The following is a 21,791-nucleotide window of genomic DNA, read 5'->3' on the forward strand; positions in this document are numbered from 1 at the left end:
GGGACTGATGACTCAAAGGATGGAAGATTTCTCATCAGAAACCATGGAGATGAAACAACAAAACAAAACACAACAAAAGGTGGAATAATATTTTTAAAGTGTTGAAAGAAAAATACTGTCAATGCAGTTTTCCATACCCAGTGAAAATACCACTCAGTTTTGTCATGAGATCAGGTCTGATATTTTAAAACTTTTTTTTTTTCACCAAATGTCCCAAACATTATGACTGATTTGAGAAAGATAAAGACTGAACCTCTCCCTTCAAGAAACGTAGAAACATGAGCAATTCAGTGCCATGTAGACACTGGAGTCAAGGATGGAGCCACTGTAGGGTACACTGGAGACACAAAGGAAAAGGTACTTGTCTCTACAGAGGTAAAAAGAGGGAACCAGGTAAAGTTTCAAGAGGAGATTGTGTGTGACTTGAGTATTACAAGTTATATCCCAGTGGGTAGAAAAGCTATTGCAATAGACATTAGCAATAGGCAGAAACATGAATATAACCTGCAGTGGTTTTTTTGGTATATTTGGACAATTTAAGTTTTTTAGTTATTATATCTCTCTGAGCACTTTTTTCCCCATTCTGATGAAATTTCCCGCTGCCACTCCCTACAGCGCCTTGCCTGAGGGCGGAACCCTGTTCTTCCTGCACACAGAGCTCTCTGATGAGACTGGGGAGCTGATTAGTGCTCCTGGAGCAGCTCTCAGCCAATGACTGACGGGAGCTGACGAATAGAGCCCAGCCCCACGTCCCTTGGACGGGATCCCTCTGAAGCCTGTTCTCCACTGCGTCTCAGATTTCCCCAGTGGAATCAACTTCTGTGTGCCCATGGTGGTGAACTTGCTCAGTAATGTGCACATTACTGAGTTTCATCCCTTCCCTCTCCCTCTCTCCCATCACCTTGCTAGTGTTGTTAGGGGTCACTTCTCAAAAGTCTTGAACTTGTTCTACTTCTGAGAAAACTCAAACTTCAATCATTTCACAGGTTAGATTTCCAAGGAAGCAGATTCTGAAATGCAGATTTAGAGTTTATTAAGGAGTCCCCCTGGCATCACCATCTGGGAGAGGAGAGAAGGGAGCGGGGCTGGCAGAGGGCAGGGTTGGGCTGTAGTCGCAAGGAAGGTCCCCCCAGGGGGACCCTGGAAGCCAGTGGCTCTTGAGAGCTGCCCCACGTTGAGATGAGGGGGCTTGGTTTACACACCCTCATTGCAACCAGTCCTTAGATGCAGGTTGACCTGAGAAAGGGGACATGACCTTGAGCAAAGTCATTCTCTTTAGGTGCATGTTAGAAGAAGCTTACATTGCCCTGATGTTACTGCTGGTAGAAATACAGGGTGGGGCAGTAGCAGGCATACAGTTGTGAGTGCATGAAACACAGAGTTTATTCTTGTATTACCATTTTTCATTAACGTATTATTTTCTGTATGAACAACTGTAAACCTACTTTTGCCCAGCCCTGAATGTTCAAGGCAATTCCGGTGAGAGCTCAGGAAGCAAAGAGGGGGGCTGGAAAGAAAGCTTCTATTGTCTTAGAGGATGCATGTACCACTGGGAGCAGAATGCCGGTATAAATATGAACATTGGAAGCGAGTCTAGTGGGGCCTCAGACAGAAAGGAGGAGTACGCTACCAGGAACTGCAGGAAGCGCTATCCTTGTTACAAAGTGGCAACGAACTTGGCTGAATTGTGTTCTGCTGTTTTGTGGAAGGTGGAACAGGCAAGCCGTAAAAATGAATATTTAACTAAGAGTTCTGAGCAGTGCTGAGGGTGTAGCCTGGCTTCTCCTATTGCTCGTAGTAAAATGCGAGATGAGAGAGAGAAATCGAAGGAATTGCGAAGCAAGAAAGAACAAGACTAAATGACTTGGAACACTGTCAGGAAAAAATGCGAAAGCTCGCTCTAAAGAAAACACGCACCTCAAAAGTCTCGTAGCCCCCACTCCTCACCCAGTTCCAAAGGTGCTCGCTCTCACGGTTTTAGATGATTTGTTACAGCAGCACTCTACTTCATGGCACCTAAACCTGTTAGTCTGCCTGGGCCGCGATAAGAAACTATCACCGACTGGTGGCTCAAACAACAGAGATTTGCTTTTGCAGAGTTCTAGAGGCCTCAAGTCCAAGAGCAAGGTGCCGTGGTGGTCGGTTTCTGGTGGGACTCCCTCCCTGGCTCATGGATGGCTCCCTGTTCCCTGTGTCTTCCCACGGCCTTTCCCGTGTGCACAGGCGAAGGGACAGGTGCCCAGTGTCTCTCGCTCTTCCTATAAAGACACCTGTCCTGTTGGATTAGGACCCCACCTTTGTGACCACACAACCTTAATTACCTCCTTAAACACCGTATCTTCAAATGCTGTTACACCGGGGCTTAAGGCTTCAAGACACAACCTTTTTTGTGGTGGGCGGGGGGACGCAGTTCAGTCCCTCGCATGTCTTTATAAAGAGAATGGTGTGTGACGTGGTGGGCTAGGACTTCTCACACATAGATGTACACGTGTCTCACTCAGAACGTAAAGGAAGACAAACCCCAGAGCAACGTTTTATACAAAACAAAGCAGTTCTCTTTATTTCTACAAACATTTACAGAGACGCGACTACGAGCAAGATACTGTCATCAGAGGTTGTGAAAGATGCAAGAGTGAGAAAGAGTGTGTTGGGACTTCCCGCCGACTAGAAGAAAGGAAACCTATCATTGTTCTGCATTTCAAAGGACATCCCTGTTTCCATGCAGAGCTCTCGGAGAACGCGAAGCACCACTCACGGCTCTGCATTTGTCGGATTACATGGGAAGCTGGCAGTTGTTTTCCGAAACAAGTGTCTTGCTGGAAGAAGATGGTGCAGGGCAGGAATTCTGAAGAGGGATGGGGGACAGAGCCTGCAGGGTGTGTGTCTACTGAGGAAGACGGCGTGGAGAGAGAGAAAGGAGGGCGGAGGCCAGAGGGCGATGTCCACACCCTGAGGAAGTCTGGTCGACACGGAAACCGTGCACAGGTCCGAAGGGTCAGAGGGCCTGTGTTTCCCAAAGGCGAGGAGGATGGGGACCGGTGAGGAGGCAGTTCTGGTAATGGGCCATTTTTAAAGAAATAGCTTCTTAGTTTACTTGTTAGCAATGACCTCCACTTGCCCACCTTTCTGTACAAATTGGAAGCTTCCACGCAATTTCCTGACTATTTCATTCTTCATTCATTCCCTGTTCCTTTGCATTTCTGAGTCCATAGAGCCTGCAAGCACATCTGGCTGGTGTGTGCACCTCTCTGGGATCACTGGGCAGGTGGGGCCCCTGGAGGCTCCCCAGGTGAGGGGAAGCAAGTCTACAGCCCTGCTACTGGCCTCAGCGGTCATACCAGTGGCCCGCCTGCTGGGAGCTCCGCCCAGCTGGAAGTCCCCAGCTGTGCGTTTTCTGCAAGGCCGCCGTCTGCATGACTTCTTCACGCAGATCAGATCACGCGACAGCCCTGTGCGAAACTGCAGCGGCTCTCCATTCCCCAAGGGTCCCAGCTCCCAGCCTCCAGCCGGCCCCATGGCCCACCTCTCGGACTCCTGTCCCTCCACTCCCCCATTGCTCAGGCCCTCCGTCCCCTGCTCACTGTTTCTGCCGCAGGGCCTGACACTCTCATCCCCTCTGCTTTAAAAATGGTTTTTTCCCCAGGATTCCACACGGCTTCCTCTGCCTCCCTCACCTGCCTTAGCAAGGCTGGCCCTGGCCAGCCTGACCCCCCGCACACCCTTCTCACCCCACACCACACGCTCGTCCTCACTGCAGCACTGGTCAGGGTTGGAATTGTTTGTTGTTTCTCACTCTTCATCCAATTTTTTGTGAGCAGAAACCCCGTCTGTCTGTTCACAGCTCTGTCCCAAGCACGGGAGGCCCGCTGGCCCACGGTCGGTGCTTCGTGGATGCCTCCGGCCGGCCCCTGTGCCCGGGTCCCCTGTCGTCACTCCCCCCACCAGGCCCTCCCGATCCCCCGGCCTGAATCAGACTCCTGGCTGCCTGTCTCTTTCATAAACACAGTCATCTCCTCCAAAGCACTTTCACCCAGGTTTTCAGTTCACACGTATTTACGTTTACAGTTTCCATTCTCTCCCTGAGAGGGCTGTAGATTGGAGCAGGGCGAGGACTGCCCACCGTACGTACTTGGAGGTATACAGCAGATCCTCAAGTAACGTGCCTTTTTTCTAACGTTGCTTCATTATAGCGTCGATTAAATGCCACGGGGGCATAACTCTTGTTTATAGCAATTAGCCTGAGGCAAAATTGGTTCCATGATACAACGTTTTGCTTCTAGTCGCAGAAGGTATCGATGAGAAGAGAGGACCGGCTGTCCCTGTGCTGGCCACCACACATTCTCTCTGCCAGGCACACAGTAGGTCTCCCTTATTCTGGAATGAAGGAGAATTGGAATATTCCGTGTTCCCCCCAGGTTTAGCCAGACAGTAGAATATTTTAAAAAATAGCCGATGAAAGGCTAGGGGATACAAGTCTCGGTGGGGAAATGCAGAGATCCTTCCCCGGCTGGAACGTGCTCTTGCGTTTGCTGGAAGGCCAACAAGCCCACTGCGACTCAGAGGCAGACATCTGTCTCCGTTTCCCCAGCAGGACGCTGGGGCGAAAGGGCTGCGACCGACTCTTCCCGAGCTGGAGGAGACATCCCCGTGCGGCCCTCCAGGGCGAGTGGAGGACAGGCCGCCCCGTGGCTTGCACGCGGGCAGGAAGCCTGCTGGCTGTTGTCTGCAGGGAAGGCAGCCCCAGGGGACAAGGCTGGGTGGGCCTGGGCACGTGGGATCTGGCCCCTCCTGTCCTCTGTCCAGTAGTGTTGGTGCAGATTTGCACGGTTTTCAGGGGGTTCTCCTGTGAGGAGCTCCAGCTGCTAAAAGGAAAACGACAACAAAAAGGGTGACGACTTACCTTCTATGCACCAGACAGCTAACTCAGACGTGCGGGAAGGGTGTGGACGGGTGGGGAGTTCGCCAGAGTGGGCCTGTGGGCTGGCGGCAGGTGCTGGCCGTGACTTAGCCCACGTTCAGCCCAGAGCTGTGTCTCTTGTTCTCATTTGGAAAGTGGGCTAACAACACTGTTTACGGGGCAGGGAGGAAGACTGGCACGGGCGGGGGTCAGGTGACCTGAGTTCTAATCCTGAATCACCATTGGCTAGCCATGCGGCCACGAGCAAGCCCGTGCACTGCTCTGGACTTCAGCTTCTTCACATTTAGAACGAAGGGGCTGGTGCACAGCCCCGGAATCTGAAATGACTGCAGACTGAAACTCCGGTTTCCCACTGAGCGCACCCCGCTACGGTGGGCGGCACGCGGTCCCACCCCACGCCCCCTCGCCTCCTCGCCCCACGCCCCGTACCAACAGGATCCCTCCTCTGATTTGCCGAGCGCGGTCTCCTAGCTGGAACTCCAGCTCCTCCACCTGCTGCCGCAGGGCTCTGCGTAAGGTTCGCAGGTGCTCCGCCTCCTTCCTGCCGGTAAACAACAGAAAGTCCGATTTCACCATCGCCTGCACCCAAGGGCCGCCTTCCACTGCTCCTCTCAAAATGGAGGTCACTCCTTTGACAGTCCTTGCAAGAGAGTGGCCCCTTCTTCACGGGTAGCAGTTGCAGACACAGGGGTATTACCAGGGCAGGGTTTTTCTTTGTGAACAACTCTGTTGCAGAGTAACTTGCACATCATGAAGTTGACCTACGTTCAGTACAATGCAATGATTTTTAGTGAATTTATTAAGCTGTGCAACTGTTACCACTCAGATTTGGGATGCTTCTGCCTTCCCAATAAGAACCTTCGTGGCTCTTCACAAGTGATCCCTGGTCCTACCCCCAACCTCAGGCGACTACCAATCTCCTTTTGGGTTGTGTACTTTTTTTAGTCTATGTGAAAGTAACGCAGGTTGTCTAACTCATAAACCTGCCATTTGTACTTACATGAGACCATCCCATTGATTAAAGAACGCTGTTAGCTAGGGTTTCTTCTAATCCTGGCATAGCTTCTACCCAGCTACGGCCCACTTCTGACCTCAGAGGGCCCTGGCCTTCAAGCGTTCATGTGGCTGTCCAGCCAACAGCTCTCAAAGACTCCCACTGAGAGAACAAGAATATGAAAACCGGGGCAAAGCTGGCCAGTGGCTCCTGGGTGCTCCTCTGTCCCGCCCTGATCACCTTTCCTGGCTTCAGGTGTGTGGGCTGGAACTCGCCCTTCTGGCTCCCTCAAAGGAACGTGTAATTACCTTTCCTCTTCCGACATGTCCCTGGAAAAGCGGGCCTGCTGTCCTGTAAGGTGCTGTTCCATTTCCTCTAAATGCTCCCGGAAACACCAGCAGAGCGTCTGCATGGCTTCCATCTCGTGGGCTGTGCCCTGAGAACCATCAGAAAGAGCTCAGAAGGCCGTCCTTCTGATTCGCTGCCCGTTTACCGCGGTGGAGGCTGCCGTCCCACCTGGGTCTGGTCCCCCGCTTTGCCGTCCTGCTAACCTGTGGGGAAGAGAACTGGGAAAGCCCAGCCTCCGGCCTCTCCAAGCCACTGCAGGCAGCACTGGCTGGGACAGGAGGGCGGCGGAAGTTGCTGGGAGGGAAGGCAGTCTGGGGGAGGGGTGCCTGTAGGTTAGGGTGGGGGAAATGGCCAGAGGGAGGGCAGGTGGTTAGTGAAGTTGAGTCCACCCTGTTTAACTGTTGCTGGGTACCGCCTCCCTCTGCACCTCAGTAGCACTGAACCCATCTGTTCAGATGGTTGTATTTATTTAGGGAAAGTCTTCTAGGAACACTTATTAGTCTTAGCTTGGCTTAACCGCAGTCCCTGGTGAAATCCGGGGTCACCTCCAGCCAGCTAACAAGCCCGCCCACAGGAAGGCAGGCACGGCTAGGCACCCTGTCCCGCCACGAACTGGAACCAGGGACTGAACCACCCTCCCAGGCCTGCTCTGCACCACTCCTGAGGGGATCACTCGTTAAACCTTACTTTCTCTGTATGCTTTGGTTTCCTTATCTAAATATCTTCTTTCAGCCGCCAAGCCCTGCCCATTTGTCAGGCACTCTGCTGATCTGCTGAGTTCTTACAGGGCACCTCGTTCTCCAGCCCGGGTTGGACTAGGCTCTGAATGGACCCATCAACCAAACGCCCATCATCCCTACCCAACTGACCGAGTGACAGAAAAGCTGGCTGGAGCCTAATGCTCGCTCCAAACCCAGGCCCATGGGTTCAGACCCCCTTTCTGATTGGTGAGGCAGAGGCTGCTAGTTGCCTACCCGCTATCTTTCTCCCCTTCATTCTTATTAGCAAACTCTAGTAGCTTAGGGACAGCACTGTGTCTAGTAAAAAAGACTACATTCCCCAGCATTCCTTGCACACGGGAGAGCAAGGAGATGCCAGTGGAGAGCAGGATGCTGGGGCTCTGGGAAGCTCCTGAAAGGAGACTGATTTCTCAGGCAGGTCTCTTTTCAACCTTTCTTCTTCTTTCCATGGAAACCAGTCTTACAGCTATGTGAATTCCTCCCAGCCCTGCTTTGAAGAAGCCCCAGATTTCTTACCCTTCTCCTCAAAACCACATGGCCAAGATCCCGGCAGCCTGATGGTGTATTTTTTTAAAACTGGAATTATAATAAAAGTTATTTTCCTAGGAATACTATTTTTCTATTGAAAGCTCTCCATCATTTTGCTTATTAGAGAGTTCGGTTTTGATTCTATCCTCTAATTTTTATGTCAAAGAACATATTTGTATAGCAAAGCTCTCTAGTTACTTTTGCTTCCGTGTGAGTGCACCTGAGTTCATTAGAGGCGTGTCTGAGGCATTCTTGGTATTGGCAAGAGTGTCCGAAAGGTGACAATTACCTGGCTGGCATAGCTCAGTGGACTGAGTGCGGGCTGCGAACCAAAGTGTCGCAGGTTCGATTCCCAGTCAGGGTGCATGCCTGGGTTGCAGGCCATGACCCTCAGCAACCGCACATTGATGTTTTTTTTTTCTCTCTCTCTCCCTCCCTTCCCTCTCTAAAAATAAATAAATAAAATCTTAAAAAAAAGGTGACAATTATGGCTCTTCAAGCCACACAAGATCTTAGAGACCATGAAGGACTTCTTTTCGAGATAAAGTGCCGTGACCCAGAATGGTTAACCACATTGTCCAAGGTCAGAATGTGGCAGTCGAATTTCAAACTCAAGCGTGCCGGGTCATTCTTCTCTCTGAGTCACAGCGGGGGCTGCAGTGTGGCTGGCCGCCCGGAGAAGTTACTTGTCCCTTTGGAGGGACCTGATGTGTGGTCCTAGCAGATTCCTACATTGGACAACATTCCACGGCCAGTGAGACCAGGTACATGGACATAGGCTGCTCAAGCAGGCTTAACATCGTCATGACTGAATGGTCTGTTTCTTCTAGTTATTTTAGGTTTTGTACTTGGAAGGTCGGGTAGGGGCTGAGATACCTGGCCTGGGGCTCCCTGGCCATGGAGTAGGTTAGAAAATTCTGAAGCACTGCCACCTCCTGGCCATTTGGGAACACTGAACATACATCTGGACTCCAGAACAAGCATTGAAGGAGTTCCAGAAAAAAGAAAAACCTTCAGCAAATGAATGAATGAATGAATGAATGAATGAATAAAAGAGGATACTGTTCTGAACTCTTGTGCAATGTAAGAGCTGCGTTGTAACACAACATCACGCAAGGTCTGCTCTACTGGCCCACGCCACTAGCCCAGTTCAATGGCCAGAGCCACGCCACCCAGAAACAATGAACTTCTGAACTGGCTAAACAGTGTGTGCTTTCCTTTTTCTTTAAATCTAAATCATAAACTTTATAAAAAGAATTTCTTAATACCAAAAATCTAATTTATTATGATACATCTCCTTTTCTGGAAAATTTTTAAATGAACAAATCATTGTGAAGAATTCACTTATGCGCAAACATTTAATTATGCCAGTAAACCATCATCTCGGGGGACTCCCACGACCATGGAAATGGCATTGACCAGCCGAGTGTGTCTCTCTCTGCACTGGTACCTGCTGCCATGTGAGGGGGTGCGGCAGTGATGTTTTCCTGAGCTTTTAACCTAAAACGCTTTTAATTTCGGCATCTGCTTGGAACTCCCACTGTTGTCAAGAGATGGCATCAATCTCTGCCTGTAATCTCCACTTGGTCCAAGACCTGTTTTCTGGATAATTTTCTCATTAATTATGAACTTTTCTATCCTTCACTAGCAGCCAGCAGCTAACTTGGAGATGTTTCTCTCCAGGGTGTTTTTTGGGCCTGCAGGCCCGGGCTCACTCACTGCAGATGCTTTTTCTCTTCGTTCCCGAGTCTGTCCTTTCATTTAGTTAAGTGCCCTCTTGCACCGGTGAGTGAAATCCCTTACTTTCACTTGCTTTTCTGCCTCTGGGTGTGTGTGCACAGGAGTACAAATATGCACGTGTATGTGTGTTGTGGTTGTTTCCCTGGAGTGTATGTTTCTGGTTCCTTGGATTTAAAGAAAGAGAAACGCATTATCTTCTAGTAAAACCTAATGTAGTATGCATTGCAGCAGGTGTATAATGCTAAATCTGTTTGATATAAAAATATCATTTTTTGGTATGATTGCCAATTGTAAGAAGCGGGAGGGCTAAGCTGATGGGAGACCAGGTATTAGCAGACACGGGATGGCGATATGCATGCTTGTCCAAACTCCTGTTCCTTTAAGCCTTACACATGAGTCTGGGCTGGGCCCAGGAAGCCCTCACCTCCTGAGGATGTGCCACAGGTCACAGAGTCAGGTCAGGAGGAGTGACTCTCCGGTGGCCAGATCTCACCACACTGTGGGGGCTACTCAGAGTCGGGCTCACAGACCCTGGGTGGCTTGTGCGAGACTACACAGCTAAGGGATGGTAGGACAGAGAATGAGTTACTTTGACTGCATTGTAGATGAGGTTCCAATGCAGCCATGTTTATAACCTTCCACAGGGATTTATATAAGGTTCTACAGCCCTCTGTTCAACAGGAATTGAAAATGAAATTTGCCTTCCTTAACTCACAAGGTACCAGGAAGCGTAAAAGAAGCAGACATTTGTGAGAAAAGACCGTAAACCACAAAGCGCTCCACAAACACCACTCGTGATTTGCAACGGGAAGGTGTGCCCGAGAGCTTGTGTGGAGAAGGCAGCCCAAACAGCACCCCTTTGCAGTCTGTTGCCTCGTCTGTGCCACCCCCCCCATACCCCTTTTGGAGAGGTCATACTCACAGAGCACAGCTCCCTTACTGCGGTGTCCTGCAGGACTTCCAAGGCCTTCATGCACTGGGTCTCCAAGTGACCCTGAGAGCTTGGGCTGTGCCTGCAGGCTGAGGACACTGGGCCAGGGCCCGGTCCCGCCGAGTGGCAGTGGGGATGGTGGTGACAGCAGCCCCGGCAGTGGGCAGGTGCGGCACGGCAGATGTACACCGGGCAGCTACTGGGGAAGCCGGTGTCTAGGGAGACGGATTTGGTGAGGGGCTGGGCCTTGTTCCTTTGCACTGAGCAGCAGCGCCAGGACCTGGGCTCCCATTCACAAGTCTGAACAGAAACATCACTGAACTGTCTGGCTCCTGTCCCCAGAACTGGTCGTGTCGTGGTTACAGGGTCCCCCACAGTGCGTTTTGAACTTGTTCTTCCAGAAGGAGTCCCCCAGGCCACAGCACTCTGGGCAGCTGACACCAGACTGGAGGACAGCTGCACTGTCACGGACTCGGAGCCGGCGGCATCTGAGTCAGCGCCGGAAGGAAGGGCTCCCAGCTCAGGTTCTGTCCAGGGTGGTATCTGACCCAAAGCCCCACACCTTGGCTTTGCTTGGGGAGCAGCACCCCCAGACAGCGTATTTACGTGGGGTACAGCCTTTTCGGATGTGTGACTAAGGGCCACTGCAGAGGTCCTGACTGCGCCGTTCTTGGGGACAGGTGGTGGTGGACTTCCTCGTGTCTGGGAGCGGTGGCTGAAGTCAAGACAGGTGTCACTGCTTCCCGCTCCTCCCGGGGCCCCGGAGCCGGCGGGCAGGGACTTGTCCGGAGCACCATCCGTTCCCGGAGACGTGTGAGGCTCCCAGGGGGGGCTTTGCACGTGCACCTCCCTGGCTCCCTCAGGCTGCAGAAACCCATGGCCCCCTTCGGTCACCAGGAACTCCGGGGGCCAATCACCCCGGCGGGGAGTCCTGCCAATGTTGGCCTCATGCTGAGTGCGGGGCACGGGCGGGGGCTGCCTCTGGTGGCTGTCTTTCCCTGGGCGATCTCCTCCAGCGGTGGCCCAGCTCAGGGCCACATCTGAGGTGAACAGTCCTGGCTGCACCCCCATGGCCTCGGGCTGAGACTCCTTCTCCACCTCCAGTTCTGGGGACTTGTCTTCTAAGACATTCCAGTCTTGGCTAGAAAAGGACGTACTCGCCCCACTCTTGGAGCTGGACTCCTCGGAGTCTCGCTGGCAGTGCTGGGCGGACCCTAAGCGCGGGCTCTGGCCGCCTGGGCCTGTGCATCCCTCCTCGGCAGGGCCCTGGCCTGCAGGCAAGGAAGGCACCTGTGGAAGAAGCCAGGGAGGGGGCAAAGGCGTCAGGAAGGTGGGGGAGGCACTAGGCTTAGTATGTGCTTTCTTTTCCCCCCCTTTTGTTACCATCATGAAGCTCAGCTTATTTGTTTAGCAAAATTAAAAGAAAATAAAAGGCAGAGGAATGCTGAGCTTCCTGGCACCCTGTGTAATGTCCCCTGTCCCTTGGGGGCCTGGGGCATTGTCTTCTCAGCATCAACTGCCCTTTCTGATCTCAGCAGCACACTGGGAACTTGTACTTCCTCCCTCCCTGTTCCGACCCTTCTGGGGTGGCCGTCCACCTGCCAGGCTGGTGGTTCCGGCGGTTCCTCCAGGAACCCGCTGCTGTCCGACTGGCAGCTGTTGGCTCTGCTCACTGTGGCACCTGCGGAAAGGAGGGAAGAGGCCAGGGTGAGCACGGTGCGAACAGGCCGACACAACGGGGCTCCAAGCCCCCAAGTGCCCGACGTGCCGTAGACCCTCCAAACGCCTGCTGCAGGGAAGGAGAAGCGAGAGAGGCAGTTCCAAGAACTTCCCCCCCGACGGTCAGAGGGTCCATGTAAAACTGCATCACTGGTTTCCTAATACAAGGAGTACACCATGAAACAGAGCAGAGGCACTAACGTGTCTGAGAATAACAGTGACTGTGAAATGGGTCTTTACTGAGGGGAAGGAAATCCAGAGGGAGATGCACATGCCTTACATGTCATGCTAACAATAAACAATAGAACCCCAAATTCATACATCTGTATGTAAGTGAATGTTTGTGTACCCCCTGCTCCAAATTCACATGCTGAAATTCTAACCCCCAAGGTGGCAGTATTAGGGAGCAGGCCCTTTGGGAGGTTATCTGGCAATGAGGTTGGGGCTCTTATTAAGGGGATTAGTGCCCTTATGAAGGACACCCCAGAGAGCTCCCTCGTCCTTCCGTCCTTCCACCAGGCGGGGACACAGCAAGAGGTGAGCATCTGTGAGCCAGGAAACGGGCCCTCGCCAGACACGGGATCTGCAGGCACCTTGACCTTGGACTTCCGGCCTCCAGAACTGTGAGAAATAAACGTCTGTTGTTAAGTCACCCAGTGTATGGTGTTCTGCTCCAGCAGCCCAAATGGGCTAAGACATACATATTCTTATTCTTTGGGATAAACGTTGGCTGGGAACCCCTTACAAACCTCGTCTGGACTCTGCTTTATATGACCACCAGTCCCTGCTCACTTTTGACAGTGCTGCTCCTGTCATTTCGAGAGGCTGGGAGGGGCAGAGGAGGAGCAAGGTTGCATGTGGGCAGGCAACGACTCTCTAAGCAGGCCCGTCTTGAAATTCTAAGCCTGTCTGTACCTTCTTACATAAATAGCCGGTTATGTTAATGGGTGTGGGGGAAGTGGGTGGTGGCTAGGGAGTTACCCAGCCAAAGATGAAATGGTGGGATTTTTCCCTCTTCTTTAATGAGAAATGTGTCCAGCTACACTACAGTATGGGCTAGACCAGGAGGTCTTGGGAAGAGGGGGTTTGGGATGTAGTTTCCTCATAACACCAACAGCGGAAGGAGGAGAAGACAAGACAGGGCGTGGGTCTGGGGAGTGGGCTGAAGGGAAGAGCTGATGGCTGGCGGGTGCAGTGCTTGGATATCCGGTACCTAAGGGAGAAGTAGGGGATTTGTCTTGGCGTGAAGGACTAGCTGCTGCAGAAGACTTCAAAGGGAAAGACGAACAACCCAGCCTCTGCTTGTGTGTTCCAGGCCCAACGGTCAAGGTCAGCTCCACTACCAAGGGCAGCAGCGCCGCCTCCATTGTAGGACTGCCTCCGACCAGCCTTTCCTGCCCACGTGTCCGACAAAGTGGAGATGGAGTTCCAGGGGGTGGGGGGTGGTGTCTACCAGCCCACATCCCAGCTGCCTCCCCCTGAGGTCAACATAGACAGAAAGAAGCTTAGATTTGTAGAATTAAAAATTTATAAACTCCATGTTCGTGAATTCACTTCAAATAAAATGAATGGCTACAAGTCAGAGGATGTCAGTCTTCAATGGCTGAAGCCTAGAGAGATGAAGGAAATTTGAGCAAAGTTTTGAGGTCACAATGTCCTTTGACACAGCTGTTATTTCGTGTCACATAATGAAGGGTACACTTACTAGTCATAGACCTAAACAAGACCTCTGCTTCTGGCAAGCTGGAGTAACAAAAATGAGATTCCCCTACTACCTAAACAACTAAAAAACTGGACAAAGTCTATGAAAATACAGTTTGGGGAAAATGGACCTCAGGTCATTAAAAACACAGAGAGTGTGAACCCTACAGTCACCCTGAGAGCGTTTGCAGGTCCTGCTGCAGGGCCAGTGACCCCCCAGGCTGGGGAGGCAGAACTGAGAGTCTGGAAGGACAGTGCCAGCTCCAGCTCACAGAGACAGGCGTGGGAAGGAGAGAGCTGCACAGAGAGAGAACTCGACGGGGCCCCGTTGAGTACGCAGCTGAATACTGATCAGCTTGTGCACAGGAGAAGACCCAGAAGACTGTGGAAAGGAGCATGGGGAGGGATTAGAAGACACAATGCCCAACACTCACCCAGGCCTGGAATGGTGCTCGCTCCCTCCAGCCAGGGGCCCAAGCCCCGTACTTCACGGAGCATCAGCAGGACACAGCACTCAGCCGGGTCTTGCCTCAGGACTGAGGAATAATCAGCCCTCAAGTGGGTGGTATTCCCACCTAACAGCTCTTAAAGTGAAGATCTAAAATGATCAAACTGTCTCCAAGTAACCCAACTGTGTCTCAGACCTAAGCTGAAGAATATTCACGGCAACACAGTAACACCCAGCACCCACTGGTCAAACCCACCATATCCAGCATCTCATGAAAACTACTAGGTGTGCAATGAATCCGGAAAATATGACCCATAGCGAGAAGAAAAAATCAAAATCAATCCATGGAAATGAACCTAAAACTGACACAGATGTGAGAATTAGCAAACAAGAACATGAAAACACTGATTATTACTATTGTCCATATGTTCAAGGAGCACAAGAAAAATTAAATGTGTTAAGTAGAGATTACGAGATATTCAAATACACCCAGGTGGAAATTCTAGAGGTGAAAACTGCAGTGTTTTAGGTAAAAGTTATACTAGATGAGATTAATAGCGTTTTGGAAATGGCAGAAGAAAAGAGCAGTGAAACTGAAGACAGGGCCATAGAAACAGTCCCAAATAAAAGACAGAGGTCACAAAAACAGGAATTTAAAAAACCGAAACAGCATCAGGGAACCTGGGACACCTCCAAGCAGCCGAGTTCATGGGTAACTGGAATGTCCCAAAGAAGACAGGGCACACCAGACAAAATGTTTCCAAGAAGTGTTTGTTTCGAGAAGGTGAACCAACCCCAAACACAAGAAATAGGAAGAAAACTGTAACCAGGCACATCCAGAAGAAATTATCCAACACCAATGATCAAGAGGAAAGTCTTAAAATAGGCCAGAGAAAAAAAGACACATGACATGCAGAAGAAACAAAGGTGAGAAAGGCAGGAGATTTCTCATCGGAATAATTCAAGCGAGAAGAGAGTGAAGTAACCTCTTTAAAGTACTGAAAGAAAAAAAAACAACCCTGTGTGGGTGTGTTTTAAAGATTTGTTACCAAAATCTTTTAAAAGATACTTGACTATTTAAACAAAAATAAGACAAGGTAGTATGGGGTTTATAACAAAGACTTAGAAGATGGAAAAAAAACCCCAAACACCTGTTAGAAAATTGGTTCATTTGCATGGAAGGAACTGCCTGTACAATTTTCCTTTAGCTGTGATGCACGATTTTTATCCAGGCTTTAACCTGGGTGGATAGAATACTTGTTTACTTGTTGTCAAAGGAAATAGTGTACATGCATTGTGTATAATAGAAAATTGTGCAATGATTTCTACAATATTGTGCAATATTTAACACTTCACTGCTCTTGTTATAATTCACTCGGCCAATATTAAAATTCTTCAGATCCTTTTAGAGTTAGAAAGAAGCCTACTTATAGCAACTCTGGGCATAAAATAAATGGTGATTATAATAGAAACCTTTCAAAAGCTCAATGCAGACTTTCAAAATTTTTTTGGTTCTATTCAAAGGGCTGGAGCCTCTCCGAGGACTCTCTCTATGCAAACCTCCTGGTCAAAGCCCGCCTTGTGTGCCTCAGGCCCCACCACAGCCCGTTCGCCCTGCATCCCTGCTTTGTCTCCACGCAGGGAACAAAGCGAGCAGACAGAAGAAGCGGGCCAGACGGCACTGCCCTCTGCCCCTCCCTCTAACCCCCAGGCTGTGGAATGAATAGGGGCGGGGCCCAAAAGGTATTCACCCCGAGGGCCTAACCTTGCTGAAGGATGGACAAAACAGATCTGGAACTTCTTGTCTGTCTACATGCTTTGGTGCAGAGTCTGCACCCTAAGCTCTGAAGGGTCCTGGCGCATCCCTATTCTTAACACCTTCCGGACAAGCTCTATTTTGGAGTGAAGGCTCCACGTAAAATGTTTGCTGTGCCCTGCTCACACCTCTAGGAGCTGCTGCATTCAGAGTCTGACTCTCCCACTTACTCATGGCGCGATCCTGGGCCTGCCACTGTGCCCTCCGAGTCTGTTCCTCACGGGGAAAAAATGGATATGGTAACAATATTTTACCTGTGGGGTTGCAGTGAGAACACTATCCAATAATATATACATGAAGACTTATGCATATGTAGAAAGATGACATAATGATAGATATAAATTTTTGCTGAATAGCATCTTAATATTAACGAACTACTCAATTACTATTTATTAATATCAATTTCATTAGTGAGTATAATTATTAATATTAACATTTACTAGAGATTCCCCTTTGCAGCACAGGACTCCTTTCACAGAGTTAGATTTTGCCTTCCCCACAATGGTGGATGGGTCCACCTTCTGAAACCTCTCTGCCTGGGAGGAGGTGACGGACGCCTCGGGCACTTTGTCCGGACGAGCAGCAGGTGGCAGCCTCGCACCGACCGCAGCGCAGCACGGAGGAGCCAGGGCCCTGCAAGTGAATGACATGGCTGTCTTCTAGGGAAAGTCCACTGAGGGCTGCTTTTCTGAGCTGGCCTGGTAATAGAAGCTTCCGAATCCTAATGGCCAGCTTCACACTTAACTTAGCCTGAGTTCCGAGTGGCTCGGTGGGGAAAAGCCTTTGGAATTACGAGGTGAATGAGGGCAGAGAAAACGGCAGGAGGCTTTCGGGGGCGAGGTGCGCTGGAGTTGTGTCAAGCCAAAGGAACATTCAGCCTGAGACTCTTTGGGGGCTGCCCTCTTCATCTTTCCTTCACCATTCTACTTTGCCCACCCCTTTGCCACGTTCCTCTCTCTCCCGTCCCCGAATGGTGGGAAGTTCCGTGACAACTCTGGAGTGAGGCGTGGCAGCAAGCGATCTCCGGCTGGACAGTTCAGGCATGCCAACTCCACGGCCGTCAGGGGCCGGGCAGCGGCGAGCGTGGGGAGCAGCTGCGTTCAGACAACAGGGAGCAGGGTGGGTTGTGTGCACTTGGGAGTGGGTTGAGGTCACTCCACAGGCACCCACGTAGGAAGTCAGGATGGTGCCGCCTGCCGTCCAATGCAGGAATCCCTTCCAGGACGTTCCTTGTAGATGGCCATCTAGCCTTGGCTTTTACACTCACGTGACATGGACCTACTCTTACGTAGTCAGAACATACCGTACGTTTTAGAAAATGCTTTTACACTGAACCAAATGTGCTCCGCGGCGCAGTGTGGAGCAGTCCGACCAGCCCCTTGCAAGGCAGCTCTCCCGTCCTCCCCAGGCCTTTCCCCTCTGCGTCAGTCTCCCCAGGGCCTTGGAGCCAGCCCTCGCAGGGCGGGGCTTGCAGGCTCTGTGTCGCGTACTTTCGAATGAGCTCTTAGCAGTGCGTGCGGTGACATCTGGCACCCGCAGCCTGGTCGAGGCTGTGATACCTTGCGACCAGCACGGAGCAGAGGAGGCCCTGGCCGGCCTCGGGATATTTTAGTCTACACATGCAGCCCAGGCTGCGGCAGTCTGGACGAGTGAGTTCCCCGTGTTGTCAGCCCGAGGTCAGCCTCTGTTTCGACACGGAGAAACAAACACACGTTTTGAGAACTGGAGGAATGATTTCATCCGCGTGCTTGTGGGATTTGACGTAGCTCGTCTGGGGCCGTGGTTGTTCCCTCCTGTCGAGGCGAACGCCGACCTCCGTTCTGCAGTCTGAGTGTGTCCGCTGCAGTTCTGAGGCGCGTCTTGCTGTGGGCCAAGTCGCTGTTCACGTGCTGGAGAGGACAGGCCACGGACAGCTTGAAAGGGCACAGAGTTCCTGATTTGCCAACTTTCCACTTTAAAACTCAACGGACGAGCCCCCGTGACCTCCTGGTGTCTAACAGGCAGATGCTGGTTGAGAGGGAAGTGAGCGCCAAGAACCTTCTCTGTCGGTCCTGCGGTCTGAGCGTTGCATTCCCAACATACATCATCCACACTGCTTCCTCGGGCGTATTTCCAATACCATTCTCTTAAAACCTGTCTTAACGACACACCACCTCAACACACTGAAAAGACACTGTGGAGTAAGATATTCAGAGCGAGTGACTTGGCGACCTCTCTCGGCCCCTCCTCTGCCCCCCGGAGGAAGAGGCATGAAGCAGTCAGGGGCTGGTCACGCAGACTCGTGGGAGAAACAAGCTAAAACCTTAACAGCAAAGCTGCCTTCATTGTCCTGGAAGAATGTGATGGCAGATTTTAATTTAGACCCGGTGCTCATCTTGTATTTCAACATGAAGAATAGAAGTTTCCAGCACAAAACGAACACTTGTCCCCATCACCACTTGAGACAACAGCTGGGTTGCAAATTTCATAACACCGATTTCTTTGGAGCTTCTCATGTCTGTCCTGATTCAGCTGCCGCGCTTGTGGAGGCGACCAGTCCCACTGTTCGTTCTCCCGTGCAGCTGCCTGGGAGCAAACAGTGGATGGTCAGGCGATTGTCAGTGTCAAATGCGCAGACAGTCAGAGGCGGTAGAAGTCCTTTCACACGGCAGTATGCTTGATCAGCAGTAATAACCCAGGATGGAGAAGGAAAACAAATTGCAGTCACTGCGCTGGAGAACCAGGATTTCCATCCGAAACCAGGCTCCTGCTTTTCCCCCCGCTGCCTTCCAGGGACCGTGTGGGACGCGTGTCTGCATCAGAGACAAGGGGAGCCTCCGGGCGGCTGGTGTGTTGGTTCCCCTTTGCCCCTCCTCAGCTCCACTGTCCCCAGTCCGGTCATTCTCTGCCCCGTCTGTGCTCCGGGCTGCCACATGTGTTCAGTCGATAGGAGGTGCCGTGGAGGTAGGAGACCGAGGGCAGGAGAAAGAGCGTGGGGTATTGACTCGGCACCTCGTCCTTCTGAGAACAGCTGCAGAGCGTCCTGCCAGAGCTCCTGGGGGGGCTTCCCTTCTGGGGCTTCCTCCTCTGCCAGGCTCCAGGAACACGAGTCTCTCCCTCTGCTTTTTCAGACTTATGGGTGACCACGGCTCGCTACTCCTGCTAGCCTGGGAGTGTCTCCCCACCTCTTACCGACTCCGGAATCCAGCCCCACTCAGTCCATAGTTCTTTTCAAAAATCTTCTCAGAGAAGCCCTTTGAATGGGCATCTCTTTCCTGCCTGAGTGACAGGCCCCCGGCACCATGGACCAGACTGTCACAAATGCCATGGCTCACCTCGTGCTCACACAGCCCTGTACCTTTTCAGGTTAATTCAGATTACTCTGCTTTTTCATAAACAAAGAGGCGGGGGTAACCTCAGCTCAGGCAAGTGTGGAGGAAAGATGGACAGAGCACTGGGACACTGCTCTCCGTAACTGTCACACTGAGTCCCTTTTGTCTCTTGGTCCTGCTCATTTTAATGATTCTCTAAAGAATATCGTCATGTCCCCTTTTCTCCCTATTACTGATGTTATTTTTTATTGCTTCCAAGTCATTTTAAAGTTTTATTAAAAAGCATTTGATATATAATTTCCACCCCTTTAACTGCAGCGTTTACTGACTGGGCGTTCTGCGCCAGGACCTGGGGGATCGGTGGGGAAAATCGAAAGAGACAGCTCAGCGTCTGATGAGCTTGTCTGAGGGCAAAGCCACAGGTTAAGGGTAAACTATGTGGTAAAAAAATACTAGGAATGCCCTTTAATTTAAATTGATGACAAGGGAAAATACCCAGAACATCTTCCCCAACATATTTGTTTTAGAAACATGTAATTCACAAGGTATGCCTTCTAAGCAACCAAATAAAATAAAATCATCTTAAAACAGATGACTAGCCACCCTTTAATAGAAAGCTTTATGTATTTATAAATTCCTTCTAAAAATACTTATCTCCTGAGTGCCTACTGTGTGTGAGAGAATGTGCTGGATTCTGGGGATACACAGGGAAGAAGACCACGCCTCCCCTCTCCAGGAGTTCACAGTCTAACACTGAGAAGGGCCTTAGCCCTTACAAAGAGTCAAACTGCCTTTACAACGAGAGCCTTTGGGCACACTTAAAACTCAGCTCCTTTATCTGGGCCCCCAGCAGCCCTGGCTCCTCCTCTAGGGCAGGGTTTCAGAGACCTAGGAACAGTGGATTCAAATGCTAAAAGCTATCCGGAACAGAAGTCCTGAGTACCTACACAGGAAAACAGTCCAATCAGACTGCTGTTATCTACCTCCGGGATACTCATGACAGAGGAAAAGAACAATCCTGGGTCCAGGGATAGTAGAACACAAACAAAAATAAATTAGGAAAACTCATTTCTACCTTGTAGCACCAGAATAGTGATGGCAATTTAAAACGTGATTGATGGCAACGCCCAGAACATAGGGGCACACACCCAAACTTAAAGCATGAATTGTAGCCAGAGAAGGTGGCCTGTTTCAGACTGACTTTTCAAAAGGCGTTAGATGGTTGGCCTGATTTCAAACAAGAGATTTTAATATCTTTGGCCACACAAAATATACCCATTGCTTTATGTGATGTTATGATTCTTTTTTCTGGACTTTGCTCTTATAAAAGAAAAACTGCAAGATGCGTGCACAGCAACAGATTTGAGGCTGAATCCTTTTTTTCTTGGTAGAACATGTTTTTGCCAAGTTTACAACCCACTTGAACTTCTGTCTGTTCTTTGATTTTAGAATCAGCTTCAGCTCCTTTTAACATTAGAAAAATCACAGATTTAGTCATAGAGAAAGGAGTCTTAACAAAGTTTACAGAGGATTTTTATCATCCCCAAATGTCTCTAAATAAAGAACTTTCTTACTAAGGTTCAGTGAAGCTGAATTTGAGATATAGTGCTTTAATTTTAGGAGAGATCATTTTATTTTGATTAAGCACTTATAATCTCATTTTATAAAAGAAAGATTGTTAAAAAGACATCCTAAGAAATGCTTACTCTAATCTTTATCTGTTTTAAGGATATGCTTTATTTAAAGAACCTCGCTGATCACCTGTTGCGTCAACATACACACTTTTGAATGTTTGCTGTATATTAGGCCCTCAGGTCCATTCTGGGAATTGAAGAGAAATGAGACATTACTTCTGACATTAAAATACTACGGGGTAGTAGATTTAAGCTGCTTACACTTAGCTTTCCACGTAAAGTGAAGACCAAGAGTAAGTTAGGAACACCTTACACAGATCACTGGTGAATCATCAAAGACTCAGCATGGGAGATTTGGGACTGAGTCTTGGGTCTGGGTTTGTCATTAATTATCACTGGCATGAGGAATAAACCTCATGGGCCTTTCCCCTCTCACCCATAAAGGATGAAGGTTGGCCCAGCAATGCAGTCCCCCAGTCTTCCGTTTTATAATGGCAGAACTCTGGTGGCCGGGAAATGAGTTCATCCCTAAGTATCCAACGCGAGCACGCACCCTGGCTCGACACGGCTCACTGAAGCCCACGGCGACACAGGAAGGGCACCTTGCATGCAGGTGTTTACAAAGAGGGGAACTCCGTCCATATTGAGAACCAATAACATATTATGGCTAACGTAGAGAGATTAAAGGTAAAGCAAGTCTGATTTTTGGACCCTGGAAGAAGACAAAGGTGGGCAGGGAGTCGGGGAGGAGGGCAGGAGCGAGGCGCCGTCCCAGACACGCGGTCAGGTGGCAAGCAGTCAGGTCCTACGGAGGGGATCCGGGAATGCTTCGTGTCCCCCACGCCCTCAGGGAGCGAGTCATAAACCATTTCGCCCACTGTGGCTTCTCGCGGACGGCAGTCTGCAGCAGCAAAGCACATGCTATGATCAAGTTACATCAGTGGGTCCTTTGCAGCCTGGGGT

General features: G+C 50.4%; 1 protein-coding gene across 1 annotated transcript in view; it reads right to left on the minus strand.

The window, feature by feature from the left end:
- Positions 1-4,556: 4,556 nt before the first annotated feature.
- The window catches only part of ITPRID1 (ITPR interacting domain containing 1), an 85,658-nt gene continuing 68,423 nt past the window's right edge, over positions 4,557-21,791 (minus strand). The window contains exons 10-14 of the mRNA XM_045826995.1: positions 11,798-11,880; positions 10,191-11,489; positions 6,221-6,348; positions 5,348-5,459; positions 4,557-4,862 (exon numbers count right to left, since the gene is read on the minus strand). Of these exons, the coding sequence (XP_045682951.1) occupies positions 4,557-4,862; positions 5,348-5,459; positions 6,221-6,348; positions 10,191-11,489; positions 11,798-11,880 (1,928 nt within the window). The remainder of the gene's footprint in view (positions 4,863-5,347; positions 5,460-6,220; positions 6,349-10,190; positions 11,490-11,797; positions 11,881-21,791) is intronic.

The sequence above is a fragment of the Phyllostomus hastatus genome, unplaced genomic scaffold (genome assembly GCF_019186645.2).
Source record: "Phyllostomus hastatus isolate PE091 unplaced genomic scaffold, TTU_PhHast_1.1 phas_scaffold_78, whole genome shotgun sequence".
NCBI classification, from domain to species: domain Eukaryota; kingdom Metazoa; phylum Chordata; class Mammalia; order Chiroptera; family Phyllostomidae; genus Phyllostomus; species Phyllostomus hastatus.